Source organism: Anopheles cruzii, chromosome 2, assembly GCF_943734635.1.
Source record: "Anopheles cruzii chromosome 2, idAnoCruzAS_RS32_06, whole genome shotgun sequence".
In the NCBI taxonomy this organism is placed as follows: domain Eukaryota; kingdom Metazoa; phylum Arthropoda; class Insecta; order Diptera; family Culicidae; genus Anopheles; species Anopheles cruzii.
The window spans coordinates 47,621,540-47,640,880 of NC_069144.1; the positions used below are offsets into that span (position 1 = coordinate 47,621,540).

A 19,341-nucleotide genomic window follows, 5' to 3' on the forward strand; every position below is an offset into this window, starting at 1 on the left:
AGGGTGCGAAAAGTGTAACAATAAAGTGTCCGACCCAGACGTCGGTCGGTGTGTTGTGTGTGAAAAAGGCCCCACTGTTGCCGTGATGGGACAGTGAAGTTTCAATCGTCGAGAACCCGAACGCGGGACGACGGGTTTTTGGGGTATAGAACCGTAGTGAAGTCTGCAAGATGAGCATCAACCACGAATCGACCGATTTTAGCTTCAAGTCCAGCAAACTGGTCATCCTGAAGGACTTGAAGGCGAAGCTGAAGGGTTACCTGTTCACTGTACGTACTCCTCGGGTTCGGGTAGTGTTGCTCCTTTCCTTTTTAATGAATCTTGCCCCCTTCGGACATAAGCATTGCCCCATTTTGATGAATCATTTTAGGTGAGTTTGATCCGGTCTTTGCTGGACCATTTCTTGGAGTTTCAAGTCACTAGCCCGAATTGATCATTTGATCCATTTGGTTGTTGTTGCGAATTCCCGAATTCGCTGTACGGGATATTCCCAGAGAACAAAAACCGCCAGAAAACCGGATGTGTTCCCGCCACTCCCCTCCCGTCATCGTGCTGCTGTTCTCTCAATTCTTGTTCTTCTGCTCGCGAAAAACACAGCATCAGCAGCAAAGCAAAAAAAAGGGTCTCCACTTTATTCCGCAACCCATAACCCAGAACCCACTCTGGCACTCTAATTAAAGCTGTGAAATCTAACGTTTCTGGATCGCGCAAATTGCGCGATCCTCTTTGCGGTGGTGTCGTTTTCTCCGAGGCGTTGTGAAGTAGGAATAATCGTACAATAACCTCGGACCATCGATCGTCGTCGCCGCGCTGGGCGGAAGAAAGTGCGGCGCGCGCGCGCCGGTGAAGCGAAGAATTTCGGGTTTTTTTTGTGCGGTGGGCTCCCGGCCGGCGAACGGTAAACCGGTGGCTCCGAGATGGGCACTTCCTGCCCAATTCCGTTCCCGAATTGCGTCCGATTACTGCTTGAGCGATTCGAATTAATCGGTTGCATTAATCGGTGTTCAATCGACATGCGTGCGTGTGTGGCCAACAAGAAGTGGCCGCGATTCGCTGCATCGCGGTCAAAGTCTCACGAAGCGAGAACAGCCGGCGATGAATTGTGTAGAAAACATCCCGCCAACATCCGGAGCGCGCAGATGGTGTGTGTGCCCATAAGGCACCAGGCCAGCGCGAGTCCAATAATTACGGAAGACGCCGTCCCGGGAGTCCCGTTACCCACGAACCCGGCCCGGCCGGCCCGGCGTCTGGTGGTACCGTTTTCTTATAGTGGATTTATAATGTTGGCAGCACGCGAGATGCTTTCTATGCTTGCCAACCGAACCGAACTTCGAACCTTCTCTCTCGGGGGAAAAGAAATCCCAGGCCACCGGTCGGAACCCGAAGCCGATTACAATCGATCGGTTGGTTGTTATTTGGCGCCAGCAGAGGCACCAGCCCACACACGCCTATTTTTTGGGGTCCGCGCGCGCAAATCGCTGGCCACCGTGCTGGCGCGTGTCAGGTGTTCATCGACTCCCCGAACCCCAAGAAAGTGGCCGCCAGGGGCGTGTTGTAATCGATGTGTAATTATGTGTGCTCCCGCCGAATCCAAATTCTGGACTCCGAGGGCGCGCGCATTCCGGTTCTCCGGACATTCAGAACATTCCGTGGTACCCGGCGGGGCTATCATCGATCCAACCACAACCAATCATCCCCAGCTGCTGCTGCCACAACCTACCGACGACGAGTTGACTCCTAGCAACCATCGACAAACCGACGAAGAAGGCGCCGCCAACTTTGAATGCATAATAATAGGCAATCTCTCGCTCTTCCCCCTTAGTAGAGTTGGAGCCGCTTTGGCGCGTGTCCCGATGAATTTCCGTACTGTGTGTGGTCCCAACATTACACCTTTAAACACAAGAGGGACCACCAATTTAAGTCAACTTAAGATTCATTTGTTTATAAAAAAATGGCGTAATATTTTTCGATGCTTGAACATTTATTTGAAAGGTTGATTCATTAAATTCTTTTATGAAAAACAATTTCGGTCAAATGTCCATCACAGCTGTGGCTTGGCAGTAGCCCATTCGGTCGACCTATTTTTGAGTACATTTTGGACTGTTAGTTGTCTTACCTCGGCAATGACAATGTGAACTTCGGTCTTAAGGTCGTCAATAGTTGCTGGTTTTTTTTTGCGTACCATTTATCTTTCATCGCACACCAAAGATAATACTTCAATGGTGCCGAATCGCCTCTTCTTCCATTTCTGCTCATTATTCGATTTCCGAAGATAGGACGCTAAATATCGATTGTGCGCGCGCGTGCATTAGCTTCTTTTGCACGACGTGCGGGTTTTCCGAACTCCAACAACGACAATTCTGCTTATTAACATAATCAACGAAGTGAAAATGAGCTAAAATGAATTGTGATTTTCGTGCCAAATGTCGTACCGTTTGAGTTGAAGGTTCATCACTTTGGAAGAAATTTTTAAATATTTCCCAAATTTTCTGCAAGCGTAAAGCGGTCCATTTCGGAAATCTCAAAGGTTTTACTATATGTTTACAGTTTGCATAATGAAATTTGGACGTTTTAAAAGTCATGTAATCGGTAGTTCAAAATGTGAACGCTAGATTGACCCACCCTGTTTTTACCCAAACCCAAACCCAAACAGTTTTATAGTTTGGAGCGCGGTGGGGATTGTGGCGAACGGGCTGGCCGCGCAGACCACCGCTTTATCCTTTCCAAACCACCAGAACGCACTTTTGTTCTCTCTAATCTAATTAGAATCCCATCACGGGAGCTACTACTTTTCCGATTCGCAGACCGAAAATTGAGTTAAAATGAACTGTGTAATGTACCGCCACTCTCTTGGGCCGTGGTGCTTCAGCCGATAAGTGGACCATTAGCGGTCCACGCGAATCCCATTAATCGACCCTTCTCGATGGCCCGATGTTAGTGTGTGTGCGGGTTAATGGACCGAATAGGGTCGTGAGCGGCGAGTTCGTTTCCCACACGGCAGCATTATTGGGCATGAAATAGGCTCTGGGGCGTGAACCAATTGCCCCCCAGCAAGGCGTTGGTGTCGTCCCGTTTGAAAACCGTCTCGAAATTTGCGGATCACACCCTCTCCCAAGGCGCGGGGTCAATTTCTCCCGGGGGCGGTGCCGCCAAATTCATGGCCACCACACAAAAGGTTAATCGATGGCGGCGCTCGAACTTTTCCGTCGCGCGAACTCGAACGGTAGCGCCGGGTTGGTCGATTGTTTCTTGTTCGCTCCGGCGGGCGTGTTTGGCTTTTCTCACTCGAGTTTTCCAATCGGGAAACACCCCGCCGGGGTGGCGCTTCACCCTAATTATCGCGCAGCCAGCCTAGCCGGTGTGCGGCCGGTGGATAGTTTGTATCTCGCCTACAACCACCGGCAAGAGGGCCGTTGGGGCGTCGGAATGGAATCTGAGTGGAGTGGCCACAAATCTTCCACGCCCAAAACACCTACACACGCCGGGACCGATCTCTCGGGGGAGAGGATAATCACTGGCGCTGGTGGCTGATGCTGGGAAGGTCTGGAGGTTTGGTCTGAATGGTAGAGAGTGTCCCCGGGGTTTCGCCATCGTCGCAGAAGAAATCACTTTCACCCTGAAAAGACCTCCTACGAGGGGGGCCTACGACGACGGGGTCAGTGTGACGTTCCCTGGTCCCGGTCCCGGGACCAGTAAAAGTCCTTTCTCTTTCATCGCATAGTTTTAGCAACACAAACTCTAACCATTAGAGGAAGCATATCTCTCTTTCAAGACGCTGTGATATAAGTGCGGGCCCAATTCGTCATAGGGTCCCGACTACTCCTCCTTCTCGCCCCTTAGGGACCGGTTTCTTCGGGACTCCGGGACGAGAGATTAATGATGGAGTAATAGGCAGTTGTGGCACACGGATATCGCGATCGATGGGCGCGCGCGTCTGATAGATGGTGCTACTAATGCAGTTGCGGAGGCCGCGGTCTGTCACTTACTCTGTCTAATGTATCAGAATGTATCCGACTAGTAACACGGAATGGAACAGGGGGCCGTTTTGCCGCAACTCAGCCCACACTGTAGGTCACTTTCATCCGGGGCCGGCGCCTTCGGGGTGAACCAGCACGTGTATGCAGAAGTCAGTAGCTAGTAGCGCCGGCACGCAGTGCCGCAGTATTGTATACATAACGACGCTGTTTATCCCCCCGCAGGACACACACACACACGGACAGTGTTTATGCTCTCTGTTTCAGCGCGTTTAGCCGCGGCTGACCGAACCCTTATGTGACCTCCCGGGCCGGTCCCATACACGGTATCGATAAAATATACGATAATTGGATTGTTGCCGCCGGCCCTGCTGCTACTGCGCCCGAAGTAAACGAAGAAAAAGGACACTTCCTTCACTCTGCGGTGCTACGATTCTTGGCTTTAGTTATTCCGGATACCCCATACAGGAGGAGGGAGATCCCCCCCGTGGTTGGGTCAAGTTACAAATTCCTTTCTGCGCCGGTAGTAGGCAGCAGATCCCAACGGCCGTGTACGGATCGGCGGCACACTTGCTTTTGCCCTTTTGTGAACCCAACACACACACACACCCCAAAAAAGGGGCTCCCAGCCGAGGGGCCGGGTGCTAGGGTAATGTAATTTTTGAGCCGGGACACGGACGGCGGGAACCCGAGGCTCTCGAGAGCGGTCCACGCGCGCACCCGGGAGCCTTCTTTCGGGGGCCGTGCTCTGGGTCGTCGATCCTTTCCCATTGCAGACGCAAAGACACCCGTTATCGCCCGTCTTTTTTGTAGGCCACCCGACCGGGGATCTGGAGGACCCGTATTTCAGATCTTCTGGCGTTCTTTCGGCCAGTGACACCCCCGGCGGCGGATAAAAACATCAGCATGGATAACACGCGCGGCCGATGAGGGGAGATCTGACATCCATTTTGATGAGTTGATTATCGTGTGTGCACTTTGGCCACGCGAGTTTCATTGGGCTGTGGAGTTGAGACCCCGAAAAGTGACGATGTCGAGATCATGTGCCGCCGGAAATCTAATTACCGTTCTTGCCGAGTTTCCTTTATAGGAAGCTTTCCAAGGAAGCCGTGAAACTCCCCGAATCCCCAGACGTCACACATCTGAGCCTGACGAAAGTCTTCGACCCAACCTACACCGCCATCCACAACATTAACTTCCCGAGCGCAAACAAAGTTGCACGAGAGGGAAACTTTTCTGCGCCGTCCGTCGTCCAACCAAATCTTCGGCGCGCGCGCTGCATACGAAGCTACAAAATCGAAAGTGACTGGAGTGTGCAACCAACCATCCCGTCCGTGTGGCGATGGTCCAAGGAACTGGCTCTCCCACGGCACGCGGCACGGCACCGGGCCCCGGTCCAAGTCTGTCGCGGAAGACTCGCCACCGGCCGGTTTATCGTACATTAATCAATTAAATGCGAATCCAATCCGACTTCGGTACCAGCTACTCTTCCGATCGAGGCTCATTTGCACACGACCCGGACGATGGCGGTCCCAAGAGTCCCGCAGCTGGTGGAAGCCAGCGACTGTGGTGCATCCAGGTGATTAGTGAGCAGTGCAATAACATCCAGTAGCCTACCTACCCGAACAAAGACCAAAAGTCCGGACAAAAAAAGAGTTGTTACGCTTATCGCGCTCCGGAACCCGGCGATGCAGGTCGTTGGCGTCATAAATTTAACACCAGCCATCGATCACACCCCGTGTCTGAGCATCTGTCGCACGGTCTGGGATTTTGGGTTCGACCCAAAGGTCCAGTGATAGGGGCACATTTCGTTGTGGAACACCATTTGAGGGTGGTTTTCGGGTGGTTTGATTTGGGATTCATGTTGTTGTAAACAATTCAAAACAAGCTCCTTCGGTTGTAATCTGTCAAACTGTCATCCTGAAATCCTGGCGGTTCGTCTTGCTGGTTGCTATGGTTACTCACCGGGTAGCTCCACTTGTTTGCCATTTCTCGAAATCGGATATTACAGATACCTTTGCTGGCAAACTGGCTTCCGAATGAAAAACTGGGAATTTTGTTGGCCACCTTCAAGTGATCCTCTCTGTTCTAGCTAACAGTTTGCCAGCCAAAAAGGAATCCCTATTGTGTTCTCTCATATCGTTCACGCATTCGGCGTCTCCAACGCCCGTGGAGACCCTTTTTTAATATCACAGATCGATTGCTCGGTGATTAGTTTCCATCAACACATTCCAGACATCGTCGTCGTTCGTCGGACCTGGCTTCGTCCTGGCGTCAGTGGCCCGGCCCCTCGTCCCTAATGGGAGATTGCCGATTATGGACACGGCATTCAATCAATACGGGGGAGCAATTTCTCCATATCCACGACAGACAGGGCCGCCGATGACAGCCAACCGGCCCGGGCGGGGAATGTGTGTTATTAGAATTCTTCCGATACGTGTGACTGTCCGGACTGCCCGGACTGTCACCACCCCGCACACTGTTGTGGGTTATGTGGTTGCAGTCACCGGTCACCGTGTCGAAATAAGCCGGCGGCGGCGGCGGCGGGGTTGTGTGTTATCTGTGTCCGTATCGTCGTCGTCGGACCGTGGTACTTTCGCCTTCGTCCGTGGGTATGCCACCCGGTAGTGTTCCCGTGGTGTTGGTGCTCGCAGGAAGTGCTCACCCCCGTGAAGTGTGTGTCGATTGCTGTTTTAAAGGTGGTCGTTCGTTGGGACTTTAAACGGAGAGTGTGTCCGCTGCTGATCAGAGGTGACCAATAGAGTGGACACCTAATGGATCCGCGTGAGCGATCGATAGGCTGTGTTGTGTGGGGATGGTGTGTGGCGCCTTATGGAGTTGTGTGGCAAATGGCCGGGGAGGGACTAGGCCCGTCGAAGAAGAAAGGGACACACAGTTTAAAATGCTCCATATGCTTGGTTTCTTTAAAAGTTGGACGGACTCGGCAAACCAATCCCGATGACGTCACCGAGGACCGATGCTATCCGTCGAAAACGAGAGCAAAATGGCGAATACGACACGCAAAATAATCACAAACATGTGTTACAGCCAACTCAAACTAAAGATTATTGCTGTTTCATGATGTGGTGGTGTGCTGTTGGCTTCTGCACAGTTACTGCTACTAACCACCGTGGCCACGGTTGTGTTGTGCCGTGTGTGGCATTTCATTGAGCTGTGGCTGCTGTTGCTTCACGTAAACATGCGGCGTATCTCGCGCAGTAGATAAGATAAGACCTGGCTGTTTCTTGATAGTGACCTGTAACTGCTTAGCGATTAGTCCAGTGCCCATTGAACCCGGAGGAACCTTTTCTATAGGAGTTCCTCTCGAACGGGGCGGCAGGTCTTTACTTAATTGAGGTGGATATCGCCACAACCGCAATCAAGGTATCCTAAGGTTCCCTCTGTCTCTCTCTCGCTGCTCTGTGGTTGCGCAACGTAGCGCCCAGCTCCCACGCAGTCCACCAGCACCCACGTGTGTGACTAGTGGACTTAAAAACAAAAAACCGAACCGTGATCGTGAGGGAGGCGGCCTCCCCGTGTGGGGGTCTCCATTTCGATGAACCCAAAACGGCTACCCACCCCACCGGTCTTACATTCAAATCAAGGTGCCGTTGGCCGTGAATGGCAATGGCCCACCAGTGATGGTGTTCGAGGGCAAGGACCGGAATTTGCACGCCCCGTCGACCAACCGACTCTTTGGTCCGCCCGTCTGTGGATGTCTGCTGTACGGGTTTGGCGCGCAAAACGCGATGATCCACCTTCGCACGCGCTGCCGCCGCCACCATGTCGGCGACTGGGGGGGAGTATGCGCATCTCGCATGAGCACAGACACCCACTCCTGGTGTGTCTCCTGTTCCACTTCGTTATGGATTCAAATCACGATCCCTCCTTGGTGTGTTTGGAGTTGTGGATGTCTCGAGTCGGCTGTGCTGCTTCTTTGTTGCACAAAACCGTGGAACTGTAATCAATTATCAACCAATCTCCTGTGGGTGACGAAAGCGTGCTGAGCGATTTACTTTTACTTTTGGTGGTGGGTACGGAAAACCGGAACTTCCGACATCGATCAATGGCGCCATTGATGAGCGCGCCACATTTTTGTTCGTGCTTATCCAACCCGCGGTTGCTTATAGCAACGGACAGTGTTGCAATTGAAACATAAACAGTAGTGACAGTTCGCGATCGAAGCGTCGATTGCATCACCAACCACTGGGCACTTTTCTCCAGTTCTTTTTACGCGCAGCGCAATCTTCTCACAGGGCCTTATGCTTCTCAAAACTATTCGTTAATCGTTTCGACGATCTGGCGATTGGCCGCGCAATAATCCCGGGCCGCGCAGCCCGGGAAAAAGCGCAATAATCGATCCTTTCCAACTTTTCGAGTTGCGCTTTGAGTTGTAGAGCCAATTTCCTCAATTTTGAGGCAGCAAAATTTGCGCACCCCGCAAGTGTCCAGTTATGATTTATCTGGCTGCCCCCTGCTCTAGGGCCGGGCGTTGCGCCGCTCGATTGTTCGCCCCCCGATTGAGCCGGCCAATCGTCGTCGTAGCCCCTAATCTGCTAGAGCCGCGGTGAAATGAATACTTTCACTTTCCTAAGGAGCCAATCGGCCGCCTATCATCCGGGGGGGAGAGGCTATCATCGATACATTAGCCAACGGGCGCCGCGCGAGACCCCAAAACACTCCCGAAGCGCGGTTGGCCATTATCCAGCTGCTGCTGGCCCATTAGTAGCCGTCGTCAACGCAGCGAGTGCCCGTTTATTACGCGTGCCTCTGGAACTGGACGCGCGCTGGACGAACGTGTTCGATGACGACATCGCGGCCGTGTTTGGCGGTGTTTGTGGCGGGTTGGGTAACAGCCCAAACCAAACGCCCCGGCTCTCCAAGATCACATTTCTTCGCCAGTTCGTTTGTGCCCGGGGGATATCTCTGCTTCGGTTCGGTGTTATTCACCCCAAAAAGACGCGGCGCACGGAGGTATCAGGTGCATTGTTGGTCAACTTTTGTTGGCCCTCCCGGTAGCGTGGGATTTGACGGCGTATAGCCCCCCCGGGAGAGCCCCTCGGGCAAGTGAGCTTCCGCCCCGTCTCGTTAATGTCTGTGCAAAACAAACATGGGGGGTGTCGGAAGTTCCTCCCAGGTCGCCTGTTGGTGGCCTGTTAAGCGGGGTGCGGTTTCATAACGAGCAGTTTCCGGTGGGGGAGCACCCCGCACAAGCTGCAGCTGACGTATGCTTTCAATCTTAACCCTGTTCCGATCCAAGCTCCAAGAGTGCCAGAACTCAAACAATCTGTTGAGCTGTGGTTTCTCTATGGACTGACGCTGAAATGAATGACTTTCTCTCCGCGAGGTCTTCATGAATGCCTTCCAAGAAATCATTAGGCCCACGAGGGGGGCCCATGTAATGAGCAAAAGTACAACTGCATCCCTTGCCGTCGGGGGGTTGTTGTTCGCCGTGGCGGACGATTAATCAAAAGAAATCAGAGGGTGTGCCACAAGCTGTGCGCGCGGACGAGAACTGAAGACATTCCGATCCGACATGCCGCCAGCAGGTCAGGTCGTCTATATAGTTCGTCTCCGGACCGCGGATGACATCTTCCTAATGAGACACATAATGTTGTGGGGCTACTTCCGGTTTGCCCAGTTGCGCCCGACTTCAATCGTGGGCAGGTACTTTCGCGCCCCTGGAAAGTGAAACTGTTGAAACCCCCACACACAAACCTCGCCGGCCACGCAGGTTTTGCTCCTCCGGCCACTGGCCACTTTATTAAATATCTTCCGCTTTAGTTGCAAAAACAGGAAACAGGAAAAAAGCCGCGTGCCGGCACACGAAGTTGCTCTTATTAGCCACTCGGTCGAGAGGGGGCTCTCAATCATTGACCGGGCGGGGCACATATGGTATACGCTCCTGCGGCTATCCTGGATCGATGGTTCGCAAGTGATTTCCCGATATAAATAACCGTGCCACACAACTCCATCTTGCTGCCACACTCCTTTCTCGAGACGCGCGTATTTCGAGACGATCAGTAACGAAACTAACGGTGGACTTTTCGGGGAGCAATCTGTTTACGGTCCCGGTCCCCGGTCATCATGGCACTGGTGGTAACGACGGAGAACAACGGCCGCCGCCGGAAGTCGCGCCGGCGGAGCCGCGTCTTCAGCACCTGCGTCCGTGCCGACGCCGTGGCCGACCAGGTAACGGAACCCTCTCTCTCCACTCACGCGCGCGTGAGTTGGCCGAAAAGTCCAATCTACTCCACATTAGCTGTGCGAACGCTCTCATTGGGGTACCCTTCATCCCGTGCCTTCAGCTTTTGTGATTTTCGAAGCCCAACTTCGTGATGAAGATAATGTTGTTCCATAATCAAGATTTTTACGCATTATTTAGGTTTCTGTTTTGTGTCGATCCGCTTCCTCCGGCGTTGCGTAAATGCGTTGTTTGATCTCCCAATTTTGTTGTGTACTTCCCTCCTTTTATTATGATTGTTCTGTTTGTCGTAATTGACGCTTACGATCACACGTTAAACTCAATCATTGATCCCTTCTCGTTGCTGATTGCTGCCTTGAAATGTTTAATTATTCATTCCTCATTTATATGGATATCTTCTTAATTTTGGACTAGTAATGTCTCAATGTTGCACTTCGTTCAATGGGCACCTCAAAAAAAGACAAATCCGAAGCCGGGAAGTTTAAGTCCGTGATCTGTACGTCAATTTCAACTTTCATTCGTTACTCTCTCTCCCTATTTCTCTCTCCTTATCGGCTGCCCAATGGAGCGGCCTAATTCAGCGGCTCGTCCCAAATTTTTGTGGCATTTTCCGAGACGAACTTCAAACGTGGTCGTGTTGCGGGCGCACTCGAACGTGGCCCCCGGAATGTTGGGCCTTATTGGGTCAGACAAGCGCGCGAAGCATACATAACGGATTCTGGTGCCTCAACGAGTCTTTTGGTGGCGGTGTCTGTACTCGTCCCTCTCCTCGGAGAGATTTATGACCCTCGCCGTCGTCCGGGAACGCGTTCACAGTTCTTTTTTCGATTCCACCGACCACGTGTGACCTATTGCTTCATATCCGCTGCTGCTCGCTGGCAACAGCGTCTTCTGTGTCAAGATAGCGACTCTGTCCAAACTGTGACCATTTATCAGGAGTAACACACACACACACACACAAGAGGAAACTATTATTCATGAACCCGGCCAGGGGGCGCAAGTTCATTTGTCAGCGTGGACCATTCTTCTTTGGACAGGTTCAAGTTCAAGGCTGTCAATCTTAAGTACACCTTTCAATCATAGTAGCTGCTGCTGGTGGTGGTTGTTGTAGCCATTTGCTTGTTCCGTTGCCTGTGCATCTAAGTATAATCTTTGCCCCCCTTTCATCTTCTCGCTTCGACCACAGGGCGATTACATCAAACATCCCGTGCTGTACGAGCTGAGCCACAAGTATGGCCTGGCGGACAATGTGTCCGAGCACCTGCTGCCGGACCGGCTGGAAGAGATCAAGGAGGCGATCCGGCGCGAGATACGGAAGGAGCTGAAAATCAAAGAGGGCGCCGAGAAGCTGCGCGAAGTCGCCACCGATCGCCGCTCGCTCTCGGACGTGGCGCTGATCGTGAAGAAAAGCAACAACAAGCTGGCCGAGCTCAAGTCCGAACTGCTCGAACTGGAAAGCCAAATCATCCTGACGCAGGGCAACAGTGTCAGCAGCAACAATGGTGGACAAGGTAAGGAACGAATCACCGACGACGACCATCGACTTCAGTAATGATGAGAGTCCATTTTTAGGTAATAATTTTCGATAGAACCGGTCGTGAAGCGCGGAACAAACGAAACACGCAATGTGGGCCCTTTTTTGCACCGCGCGAACCGTCGGGCGACCCGTGCCACGGCAGTACTCTGCCGCATATTACGCAGTTTGCTGTGCGCCATGTTTTTGGTGCGCTCTCGTTTTACACACCGCGGTGGTGTTGTTGTACCTGTTTATTTATAATTAGACGCCATCGACGCCACCGATTCGCACACTGTGGTGCGCGTGTTGTCCCGAATTGGCACTGGCCCGACATGTGCGGCACATTTGTTGTCATTGCGCGCGAGAGGCGTAAGCAATAGGGAGGAAAACATTGGCCACCCGAGAGCGTCGGAGAAAGAAATTGAGTTTCTCACCGCTGCGGCTGCTGCGTGGGAGTTGGTCGTCCAACGTACCGGGCCGACCTACACAAAAGCAGCAGCGCAAGCGATTGGGGCCGTAAAAATAGTTGTGCATTTAATTTAGTCTTCTCATCATCTTTCCGGCGAGACGAACGTGTTGGGCCGACGATCGGGTCACAGCGTCGCCAATTTGTGTGACGATCCGTTGAGTCTCGCGATCGCGATCCACAGAGCCCCCCACCCCCCCGGGTGAGTTTGGTGAATTTTCAGTTAGGCCGTTGGGCAAGAGACTACCCGCAGGAGGAGATCATAAACAGCTGATTCAGTGCTGCGCTTCGTTATCGTTGGGGCGACAGAATTCAAACGCTATTTTGAATTCATCATTAATTGCTTCAATCGGCCGGGTGATGGGAAGCCAGCCAATACAGTTTGGTCCGTTACGTGCTGTGCAAACAACGAGCAATCCATCGTCCGGAATGGAGAAAGTATTACTTCACAGCGATGGAGTTGTCGAACGGCCGCCCGGTTTCTCTAACGCATCGGCAGGCGTCTGGCATCCGAACCATCCGCGATTAAGTCATTAAGGGTGGGCCCGCATCGAAGGGCCAGAGCGCGCAAAAGGCGCGCCGGGGACTCACCGCGATTACGGCATCAGCAGTGTGCGCGGAGAGAAGACTGATTAGCTGCTGCTGCTGCCACTTCGCGCGCCCAATCATGCGAACACAATAATGCTGCTCGCCGCACAACCAACAGGAAGTGGGCGCGAACCGGCCGGCCGCCGAGCGTCTATCGGGAAAAAGCAGTGAAAAGCGCCGTGTGCATGCATAATGGGGTGTGGTGTGTCTGTGGCACACTTCGCGGCCTCTCGGTGCGCGAACGAGCGGCGGTTCGATTTGGGGCCCCGATTCGATGCGGAAAATGGGAAGCATAACACAAACAACGAGGAAAAAGAGAGGTTTTCGCAAACCCGTGGCGCCCCCCTTTCGGCCGGGGTGGTTCGGTTCGAAGTTCGAAACAATAATCCAATTACAAGTAATTCCACCATTTCACTCTGGCCGGGCGTCTCTCGAAGGCACTAGCTTGCTACCGGGTGGTTCCGGGGCTCTCCCTACAATACTTGCGATGCTTACACAACAAACTCTCGCAGCGTAATGTTTAGTTAGCCCTCAAAATCCCGTGTCAATTCCTTGCCATAGACTCCGCTATGGATCTCAGTATCAGGCTTATGCCGGGCAGGTTATTGACCGCTACGCGAATGATCGATAGAATACAACGATCGGCGGTGCAGTCTCGAAGTGATGTGGTTTCGGATCGGCCTTCTGTCAGGTGATCGCCACATGTCACAACATTCGGATAGAGATTAATCTTCGTTCCCCACAATCCAAAGACAATCCCCCAGCAACCGGCCGGCAACTAACCTTCGTTCGCTTGTTCGTTCGCCATCCGCAGATCAAATACTGTCCACCGTCATACCGAGCGGACCGGAGCTGACCATCAACGATAAGCTGCTGATACCGCTCGAGAAGCAGCTCAGCATCGAGACGAAGGTGAAGAACGGGGCCGAAAACATGATCCAATCGATCTCGAGCGGGCACCACGGGCGCGACAAGAAGCTGCTGGCCGAGGCGCACCAGATGCTGGCCGACTCCAAGGCGAAGATCGAGTACCTGCGCCTCAAGATACTGAAGGTGCGCCAGAACAAGCTCAACGCCAAGTCGCTGTCGGAGGAGAATGGCGACGGGTCGGGATCGGCGGCATCGGCGGCGACCTCATCGGTCAAGCAAGCGCAGCAGGAGCTCGAGACGTCGCTGGAGGACCGCATCGAGGAGCTGCGCCACCGGCTCCGGATAGAGGCGGCCGTCGTCGACGGGGCCAAGAATGTGATTCGCACGTTGCAGAGTACAAAAACGTTCGACAAGAAGGCCCTCCAGGAGGTGAGTGACGGACGGGATTGAGTTTCATATTTCTTTTTCGTGCGCGCGCGCGCGTGTATGTGTGCCTCGAGTGATGCATTCGGTGACGGCACGCGTTCACTGTCAACGAGCGGTGCACTGTTTCCAACCCCGCTATCCGCCCCGCTGTCGTCGGTGTTTAACAGCGTCGCAATTAGGCTATCTTCCCGACAAGCAGCACTTCAGATTGCCGCCGGCGGCCGTATCTTATCGCGCGCGAAACGCAAAACCCAAGTTTCCGTTTAATTAAACCTTATGACCTCGCGCTCGACTCGGCCGGGTAGCCGGGTATATTCCGATGGTAAAAAAACGGGACAGAAAAGTCAGCAATCAAACGGGCGGATCCACAATCCGATCGAGCTTTATTAATTTTGTTTAACTTTGCTGTTGGTGGAGCGTCTGAAAAGCTTCCGCCAGGTGAACGCGATCACCAGTTTCACTGCCTTCAGCGTGAGATAGATGGCCACCAGCAGGAAGCCGATCACGTCGAGTGATTCGCGCGCGAGGAAGCCCATATCGGCGCCGGGATAGTGAAGGTGCGGGGCCCCCCGGTGGCGGGCCACGTACTCCACCCAGTAGCACGCCAAATCCATGGCACTTTGCGGCCGATCCCGGTAGATGGCGGACAGTTCCTTCGCCCGCTCGCGGTACCGATGCTCGCGGACCATTATGTTGACGGCGCGCGAGAACGAACGCTCGTCCAGCTGCTGGTAGTCGAGCATCATGGCGATTCCCTCGTCGACCAGCGCCTGGATGTTCTGGTCCTGCTCGGCAAAGATCGGAATGCCCAGCACCGGCACCCCGTGGTACTTGGCCTCGCTCGTCCCACCGAGGCCGCCGTGCGAGATGAACAGCTTCACGTTCGGGTGCGCCAGCACGTCGTCCTGCGGGAGCCACGCCTTCGACAGCACGTTCGGTGGTGCGTTCGGGATCGTGTCACTTTCCCACTTCCACAGGACGCGTTGCTTAAGCTTGGCGAACGTTTTAAGAATCGCGTCCAGTTTGGCCGGCGGAAGATCGACCGATTTGAGGTTCGAGCCGAGGCAAAAGTACACGGCACCGTATTCGCCCGCGCCGTCCAGCCATTCGCGAATGTCCTCCGGTAGCGGGTCCGGTTTCGGCTTGATCTGCAACCCCCCGACCTCGACCACGTTCGGCAGGTACGGGCGGGCCATCGTTTGCGAGAAGTGCGTGTTCAGCAGCACGAGGGACGCATTTTTGCGCACGTCCGCGTACGGCGGGTATCGATCGGACGGGAAGTTCCGCTCGTAATACGCCGCCTGGAAGTGGGCCGATGCCGCACTGACCGCGTTCTCGAGTATGGCGACGAGAAAGTTCTTGAGACGGTCGGTAAAACCCATCGTACCGCGGCCACCGAGCAGCACACTCGGTACGGTCGATATGGCTCGCGGGTTGCCCACAAAGTCGGCCGTCAATTTGGTGAGGCCAGCCGAAAACAGGACCACTGTCGGGGCGTTAAAGTGGGGCCCAAGGCCGAGCACAAAGTCGGCCACAAAGTAGCCCATGATGACGAGGTCAAAGTGTTCGTTCTTGATCGCCTCAAACTGTGGGTCCTGTAGCGCCATTTCGGCCGTCTGGAACTGGCTCTGGAAGAGTGCGATCATCGTCGACGGCGAGTTGCCGGTGTTCTTTTGCAGGAAGTCCTTCGCCATGCTATCGAGATCGACCTTCTTCACGACGATTTCACGATAGTTGGGCACCGGTTTTGAGAGCTTGAAGGGGCTCACCATCGTTACCTGTGGGAAGCGGGGAACAAGGATACGATATAGAGTCACATTGCATTAGGTATAGATCTTCTACCTCATGGCCACGTTCCGCCAATCCCTTCAGTAGTGCCTGGCCCACGAGAACATGCGAACGTCCGGAACTAGGAAACACGCACAGAATCCTGTATGCCTCCAGTTGCGTAATGCAAACGCAAACGGCAATGGCCACACCCAACACGAGCTTCATTTCTACGCACTTCACAATGGACTAACGTTCTCGCCCGCGGGTCGATCTGTTTGAATAACTCAATCCCTACTGAAGCGCACTCCGGCACTTCAAGTTAAATCGGTTCTCCGGTCGCCTGTTGGTGTTGGTGTTGGCCGTCGCTCGTTCCTGCTGTTGTTGTCGTGTGTGACGATAAGAACCCGTTAATGGTTGTGTGCTGTGGCCGCCTTCGTCCACTACAACGTTAATTGATCACAATCGGCACACGACAATCACCAGCGAGACGATGCGAGACACGGTGTCCGGCGGCGGGTATTAGATTTTTTGATATTAAAATCTTCCTTATCAACAACAACACAATGACCATCGGAAAAACAATAAACTGTGGTCTCTCGTGGGAACCCGCACCAAGTTGTGCCAAGTCATGGCCCCCAGACATGCCAACTCATTGCGCGTCGATAAGAGGACCAAGCGAGGACAAAGCCAAGGTGTCATCACACCCCATACATTGCATCATATCGCAAAACGACACCTTTCGCTTTCGACGGCAAGACTTGTTTTTATTCAACACTGAGCTGATGCAACAGAATGTAGGTGTTGGCGGCGGGGGCTATGCTGAAGATTACGTTTTCTTCACCTTTTTCTTCGTCGCTTTCGGGCCGTCATGGGATTGGGGCTTCTCGTTGCGTGAGCCACCAAAAATCGCCCGCTTGAGCTTCCGGAAGCTCAAGCGGATCAATACGCACACAACCAAGAGGACGGCCGCGAGGAATGCGTACACATCCAGTAGCACCAGCTGGAACATGTTCAAGTTGGCCCCCTGATAGTGCAGATGCGGTGCTCCGCGGTGCCGAATGACGTACTCGACCCAATAGACGGCCGTATCCAGGGCCGACATCGGACGATCTTTGTACAGCGCCGCCAGTGTACCGATGTGTTGGCGATACTGCCCGTTGCCCAACACCTCCCGAACGGCATCCGTTAGCGTTGGTTCCGTCAGCGTGTCGAAGCTAACCTCCAATCCCCATCCATCCTTCACGGCCTGACCCACGTTACCGACCTGATCGCCGAACATCGGTATCCCCACGATCGGTACCCCGTGGTACATCGCCTCGGTGATACTGCCCAGCCCACCGTGGGTGATGAACAGCCGCAGGTTCGGATGCGCCAGAATACTGTCCTGCGGGAGCCACTTGCCGATGAACACGTTGGCCGGCTGATTGGGCATATCGTCCTGGTCCCAGGTCCAAATCACACGTTGTTTCAATTTGCGGATCATACCGAGGATCGCATCCAGCTTGTCCTGCCGCAAGGTGGAGCTGCGAAGGTTCGAGCCGAAGCTAATGAAAATGGCACCGTGTTCGCCCGCTCCCTCCAGAAACGCTTGCAAATCCGCCGGCAACGGTTCCGGTTTGGCGTTGATCTGCAGACCACCCACTTCCACCATGTTGGGGAGGTACGCTCGGGGGACGGTTTGTGTGAAGTGGCTGTTCAGCAGCACCAGCGACACATTCAGCATCGTCTCGTCGTAGCTTCGGTAGCCCTTTTCCGTTGGAAAATTGGACCTAAAAGTAAAGCGCAAAGACAGGAGCGTAAGTAGCGAAGTGAAGAACTGTCCCGCGTCGCCCCGTCTGGGGAACATACTCGTAGTAGGGCAGCGTTTTGTGTTGTATGTATCGCACCATCAGTTTCTCCCCGCTGATCATCAGCGTGTTGAGTACCCGATCGACGAACGTCATCGGATTCCGGGGCCCCAGCATCATGTGCGGCACGGCCGCTACCTCGGTCGGATTGCCAACCACGTTCGTAAATGAAGAAACGCCTTCCGCAAAGTACATTGCCGTCGGGCAATTGAACAGCTGGCCGATACCGATGACGAACCCGTTCATGAAGTAGCCCACGATCGCGAGATCGAACTGTTCCTCGCGAACTAACTGCCGGAACGCCTGCGTATTGATCGACATGTTCGACAATTCCAGCGACGAGTGCAGCACCTTCGGCATCAGCTTCATCATGTTGCGACTTCCGCCCTGCATAAAGTCCTTCATGATGGACGAAAAAGCGTCCTCGATGGGCAGGTGCACGTCGCGATAGTTTTTCGGTGGCTTCTTCAGCGGAAACGCACTGACCATCGTCACCTACGGGAACACAGAGTACACATTAACTTGGCCTGTCGATCAATCGAGAGCCGTGAACTTACCTCGTGTCCCCGCCTCGCCAACTCCTTAAGCAGCGCCTGTAGGCCGAGCACATGCGACTTGCTGGCCGTCGGGAAGACGCACACAATTTTTGCTGACTCAGCCCGATGGACACCGGTGCCGAGTAGCACCACCAGCACACCGAAGGTCAACACCGTCATTACCGGGTACCTCATCTTCCCTTCAAAGCTACGATCGATGTGTACGACGATATATTGTCTCCTTTCGTCTCTGACCGTCGTCGGCGCTCCAATGAAGGTCCGCGCGTAGTTGAGTTACGTTTTTAAACTCACACCCGGCACACAAACCCTTAGATAGCCCGCGGCCGCGGCCCGGCGCCCGGCGACCCAGCTGAGAGAGAGACACTGATTACATGGAAGCCGCGGGCCACTTGTTGCCACGATAAGCTCTCGGGCAAGCACACACCAACGCATACCAGCCCGAGAACTGACCGCACGACATCCCAACACGAATGGAGAGCGACCCAAACCCGTTTCTTCCATATCGCGGCGCAGATAGACGCGTGTTTGGATTCAATATTGTGTCCCACGACGATGACCACGCCGGTGCCAGAGCATGATCTGTCAGTTTTGGCACACAACCACACACGCTCATTTCGCGTCGATAAGAGGACCAAGCGAGGACCAAGCGAGGACAAAGCTAAGGTGTCATCACACCCTATACATTGCATCATATCGCAAAGCGACACCTTTCGCTTTCGACGGCAAGACTTGTTTTTATTCAACACTGAGCTGATGCAACACAATGTGGGTGTTGGCGGCACCTGTCGAGACGGGGCTATGCTGAAGATTACGTTTTCTTCACCTTTTTCTTCGCCGCTTTCTGCCCGTCTTGGGATTGTGGCTTCTTACTGCGTGAGCCACCAAAAATCGCCCGCTTGAGCTTCCGGAAGCTGAAGCGGATCAATACGCAAACGACCAGGAGGACGGTCGCGAGGAATGCGTACACATCCAGTAGCACCAGCTGGAACATGTTCAAGTTGGCCCCCTGATAGTGCAGATGCGGTGCTCCGCGGTGCCGAATGACGTACTCGACCCAATAGACGGCCGTATCCAGGGCCGACATCGGACGATCTTTGTACAGCGCCGCCAGTGTACCGATGT

At 53.8% G+C, this 19,341-nt stretch overlaps 2 protein-coding genes across 2 annotated transcripts in view; one reads left to right on the forward strand and one right to left on the reverse strand.

Moving 5' to 3' along the window:
• Positions 1–170: 170 nt before the first annotated feature.
• Positions 171–19,341, forward strand: part of LOC128268218 (serine/threonine-protein kinase N) — a 33,561-nt gene continuing 14,390 nt past the window's right edge. Inside the window, exons 1-3 of the mRNA XM_053005252.1 lie at positions 171–269; positions 11,366–11,690; positions 13,564–14,048. Of these exons, the coding sequence (XP_052861212.1) occupies positions 171–269; positions 11,366–11,690; positions 13,564–14,048 (909 nt within the window). The remainder of the gene's footprint in view (positions 270–11,365; positions 11,691–13,563; positions 14,049–19,341) is intronic.
• Positions 14,408–16,078, reverse strand: LOC128268220 (UDP-glucosyltransferase 2-like). The gene is made up of 2 exons (XM_053005255.1): positions 15,888–16,078; positions 14,408–15,823 (listed from the first exon to the last, which is right to left on the reverse strand). Exons 1-2 carry the CDS (start codon positions 16,038–16,040, stop codon positions 14,432–14,434), a joined length of 1,545 nt encoding a protein of 514 aa, XP_052861215.1. The 5' UTR covers positions 16,041–16,078; the 3' UTR covers positions 14,408–14,431.

Excerpts from the sequence above, each read along its gene's own strand:
- LOC128268220 (XM_053005255.1), bottom strand. The coding sequence starts at position 16,040 with ATGAAGCTCGTGTTGGGTGTGGCCATTGCCGTTTGCGTTTGCATTACG. Across the intron at positions 15,824-15,887 it reads TGGCGGAACGTGGCCATGAG|GTAACGATGGTGAGCCCCTT; the intron begins GTAGAAGATCTA and ends CGCTTCCCACAG.